This window comes from Sinocyclocheilus rhinocerous, unplaced genomic scaffold, assembly GCF_001515625.1.
Source record: "Sinocyclocheilus rhinocerous isolate Xijiao unplaced genomic scaffold, SAMN03320098_v1.1 scaffold4100, whole genome shotgun sequence".
Lineage (NCBI taxonomy): Eukaryota > Metazoa > Chordata > Actinopteri > Cypriniformes > Cyprinidae > Sinocyclocheilus > Sinocyclocheilus rhinocerous.
This window is the reverse complement of record NW_015648132.1, coordinates 212,093-216,675: the sequence shown is the minus strand read 5'-3', so window position 1 is coordinate 216,675 and position 4,583 is coordinate 212,093. Positions and strand designations below refer to the sequence as shown.

Below are 4,583 nucleotides of genomic sequence, written 5' to 3'. Positions count from 1 at the left end.
TCTGCGTTGACTACATGCCATAAGCAGTCTAGTGCAGCTGGCTCCCCCCTGAGGTTAAAAGTCTTCATAGCTGGACGTAATCGGTTGGAGAATGATGGTGCCACTGCACTTGCCAAAGCCTTTAAGGTACTAAGGCATAATGTTTTATAGAAATATATTTACATTATTGTTCAAAAGTTTGGGGTCAGCAACTTTTTTTTTTTTTAATTAATACTTTTATTTAGCATAGATGCATTATATTGATCAAAAGTGACAGTAAAGAGTTACAAATAAATGCTGTTCTTTTGAACTTTCAAAGTGACTTCTTTCAAAAAATTTAATTTCATCAAATTAAAATATTCTATGATTTGCTTTTTTTTTTTTATAAACAGTTATTAGGCAGTCTTGAGGAGGTCCATATGCCACAGAATGGAATTAACCATCCTGGTATCACTGCTTTAGCCACTGCCATAAAGCACAACCCAAACCTTCAGGTCCTCAACCTCAATGACAACACTTTTACTAAGAGAGGATCAATAGCCATGGCAGGGGTATTTTTAGCAGCTCGGTATCATGTCACAAAATAGTTTATATGGTTAGAAGAGATGTTTAATAATGGCTGTGTGTGTGATTTTGTCCATGTTTAGGCTGTTAGGCACCTCCGGTGTCTTAAGGTCATCAATTTTGGGGACTGTTTGGTACGCTCAGAAGGTGCTATTGCTATAGCAGGGGCCCTTAGAGAGGGACTGCCATTCCTCAGGGTTAGCTGATGCATGATACCAACATTGAATCTAGCTGACACACACAAACACTTCCATTCAGTTTTTGTAGATACTGTGAGCATTCTAAAATATTTGTTTTGTTAAGGAGCTGAATTTTTCATTTGGAGAGATTTGCGAGGCTGCAGCTGTGGTAGTTGCAAAGGCTGTTCAGGGCAAAGCTGATCTGGAGAAATTGGATCTCAACGGTAAAATAATAAAATTTTATTGTCACAGCATTTTATTACTACACATGTAGGCCTCGTCTGAAGTCTTCTTAAAGGGTCATTCATATATACATATATTTACATACACACACACACACACTGCCATTCAAAAGTTTGGGATCAGTAAGATTTTTAATGTTCTTTTAAAAATTATTCATCAAAGAATCCTGATAAAAGTATCACAGGTTCCAAACAAATATTAAGCACGCAGATTCCACCATTGATAATAAATCAGCATATTAGAATGATTTCTGAAGGATCATGTGACTGGAGTAATGATGATAAAGTCAGCTTTGCATCACAGAAATAAAGTATATTTTAAAGTATATTAAAATGGAAAACCATTATTTTAAATTGTAATGTTTCACAATATGACAGTTTTTTTTTCAGTAATTTTTGATCAAATAAAGGCAGCCTTTTTGAGCATAACAGACTTATTTAAAAAAAAAAAAACATAAAATCTTACTGATCCCAAACTTTTGAACGGTAGTGTATGTGTATGATTTACACAGTAACAGTAATTTTCCACCCTCTTTCTAGCCCCTCTCTAATCCACTATTGGTGCCCTGTCTTTAACAAAAGCCTCCTTTATAAACTATACTGTACTGAAATTTTCTGCAAAAATGATCAAGGTTATACTGAAAGATCAGGAATTGTAAATGCGTTAAGACTAGTGATTCATTTTTTTTCTTTCTTTTTTTCCCCAACCTTTTTGACTCAAAGTCCCCCTGTTGTCCGTCACAATATTTAAAGCCTCCCCACATAAGATGCTTGTTTTCAAACTTTTTAACAGAAATTGGTAGGTTTGATATATTAAATTGATCATGATTCATTTTGTGATTAATATTCAGCACACGTTATCTACACACTTCATTAATAAAAAAAGGCTAGCATAACTAACATTAGCTCACTAATTAATTTGCATGAGTATGTTACTTTCTGAACAAGTGCGGATCCGAGTTAGACTTGCTTTCACATTTATGCAAATTGCACCACAGTTCCATTGCCATCAAACTTAGACCACCTCCTACAAGCAGTCTTGGGCTCTGTACTCCTGGTTCTGCGTGGCAGTTTTTACATTACCAAATTTTCATGCAAACTGTGCTCAAATTAAACTGCCAGTATGAAAGCTCCATTAAATAACAACTTGATCTTTCATAGTTTAAATAGTTTCTCTGTTCTGTTGAATTCAGTTTGGTGTCAAAGTTCTGTTATTCTGTGGGAATTAGATCTTTTGTGGTTGCTTGTTTAGGAAATTGCTTTGGAGAGGATGGCTGTGAGGCTCTCAGGGACGTGATGGAGAGCATGAACATGGAAGATCTGCTGGGCTCGCTCAGGTTTTTATCTGGGTTTTTGTAAAAAAAAACGTTGGTTGTTTTTCAAATAAATAAATTGAAGGCAAATGCATGTTTTTTGTGTGTTTGAAATTATTTTACACTTAGACTAATAAAAGATGTGCTTAATGCAGTGATGATGAAGGAGAGCCTGAAGAAGATGATGATGAGGAGGAGGAAGAGAGGGAAGATGAAGAGGATGCAGAGGAAAATGGTGTCAATGGAACAAAAGATGTCATTGAAGAAAAGGTGATGCTAGCAAACATCTGCACGCCTGAATGGACTCCTAAACCTGAGGTGTGCCATTAGCTGCTTTTCTGTTTTACTTCAGAAGACCACTAATTTTTATTCATCAGAAGAACAATTTTGAGTTTACCTGCATTGTCTTCTCATCACAGGAGGAGCCTCACTGCAGCTCTGAGCTCACGTCCTTCCTCATCTCCCCGTCAGCTGAGAAACTGATCTCCCTTGGAGCCAAAAGGATCCAGCTCATTGAGCAGCAGGTACAGTGTTGATTCATAAGGACCAGTTGTACATTAGGATGGTTTAATTTGTTCTAAAACCCCCTGAAATCATTTCCTCTTTTTTTTTAGGTTGACGTCTCGGATGCTAGTAAGGTGTCAGAAGTTTTTCTCAAGATTTCATCAGTATACAAAGATGAACCAGAAGTAAAGCAAGCTATTTTTGAGAGCACTGGTATGAGCAACATTCTTACTAGCATTCAAATAAACATTTAAAGGGACAGTTCACTCCAAAATGAAAATTTTGTCTTCATTTACTCGCCCTCATGTTGTTCCAAACCTGTATGACTTACGTTCTTCTGTGGAACACAAAAGAGGGTATTTTGAAGAATGTTGGTTACCAAACAGTTAAAAAAAAACACCGAGACGTTTCTCAAAATATCTACCACTATGTTCCACAGATCAAAGAAAGTCATGCAGGTTTGCTTTTAACTACTGGATATGTCATCGTTATTAAAATTAGCTGTTCATCTTCTTGCCCAGATGCTCTATTGAGGAAAGCCTTTTCCAACTCCCACTCTCAATCTTATAGTTTTATCTCCTCACTGATGGTGAACCTGGGACTTTTAAAGGTACTATACTTGACGTGATGTTCAGTCTTGCATCCCCCCCCCCACACATTTTCTCAGTGTTGTACATTATTACTGCTGCTTGCTTTTCCAGAGTGAAGATAAGAAGATAAAGAGAGTGACTCTACTGCCTGGACACTTGCTCGCTTTGGAGCACGCAGCTGCGTGGGAGTTCTTCCCAGCAGATCAGGCTGATGTTCTGGAAATATTTGTGTCACGGTTAGTTTGTGTTCAAAATATAATATATATCTAGTAATTGCATTTTCCTGACCACATATACATTCAGACTGAAATGTACAAAGCTACAGTATCTCTGCTACTTTAGGGTGGTACTTTAATATTCTTAGAAAACAATTACTGTAATTGCCCAAAAGGTTTTTTTTATTTCACAAAGGTTGTAGTACATTCCTAGTGACCAGACCGACTTACTACACATTAAATTTTGCCAATACCTCCCTTACTGTATAACAAGACTGACTTACTACAGGTGAAATTTTGCCAATATCTCCTTTACTGTACGTACAGTATATAATTACTTTTAAAAAACAATTACTGTAATTCACCAAAAGGTTTTTTTCATGTTCCAAAGGTTGTAGTTAATTTGTAGTTACAAGAATGACTTACTACAGGTGACATTTTGCCAATTTCTTTCTTACTGTATGTACAGTACATATTCTTAAAAAACAATTACTGTAATTCACCAAAAGGTTTTTTTCATGTTTCAAAGGTTGTAGTACATTCCTAGTGGCCAGACTGACTTACTACAGGTGAAAGTTTGCCAATATCACCCTTACTGTACATACAGTACATACTTATTCTTAGAAAACAATTACTGTAATTCACCAAAAGTGTTTTTTCATGTTCCAAAGGCTGTAGTACATTCCTAGTGGCCAGACTGACTTACTACAGGGAAAATTTTTGCCAATTTCTTTCTTACGGTACGTACGATACATAATTATTCTTAGATAACAATTACTGAAATTCACTAAAAAAAAAAAGTATGTTCCAAAGTTTGCTGTATGTTCGTAGTGACCAGACTGACTTACTACAGGTTAAATTTTCACAATAACACCCTTACTGTATGTACAGCACACAAATATTTTCATTAAAAACTAATTCACCAAAAGTGGGGTTTTTTATGTTCTAAAGGTTGTTAGTACGCTCCTAGTGGCCTTGGATTCTACAGCAGATTATT

At 36.1% G+C, this 4,583-nt stretch overlaps 1 protein-coding gene across 3 annotated transcripts in view; it reads left to right on the top strand.

The window, feature by feature from the left end:
* Positions 1 to 4,583, top strand: part of LOC107709655 (ran GTPase-activating protein 1-like) — an 11,291-nt gene that overhangs the window by 1,681 nt on the left and 5,027 nt on the right. Inside the window, exons 7-15 of one of the 3 annotated variants that reach the window (XM_016514241.1) lie at positions 372 to 530; positions 627 to 740; positions 847 to 946; positions 2,217 to 2,301; positions 2,433 to 2,547; positions 2,697 to 2,801; positions 2,892 to 2,994; positions 3,303 to 3,391; positions 3,483 to 3,607. In XM_016514241.1, coding sequence (XP_016369727.1) covers positions 372 to 530; positions 627 to 740; positions 847 to 946; positions 2,217 to 2,301; positions 2,433 to 2,547; positions 2,697 to 2,801; positions 2,892 to 2,994; positions 3,303 to 3,391; positions 3,483 to 3,607 — 995 coding nt within the window. Of the gene's footprint in view, positions 1 to 371; positions 531 to 626; positions 741 to 846; positions 947 to 2,216; positions 2,302 to 2,432; positions 2,596 to 2,696; positions 2,802 to 2,891; positions 2,995 to 3,302; positions 3,392 to 3,482; positions 3,608 to 4,583 lie in introns of those variants that run through there. The other 2 variants (XM_016514240.1, XM_016514242.1) reach the window with 2 other exon arrangements.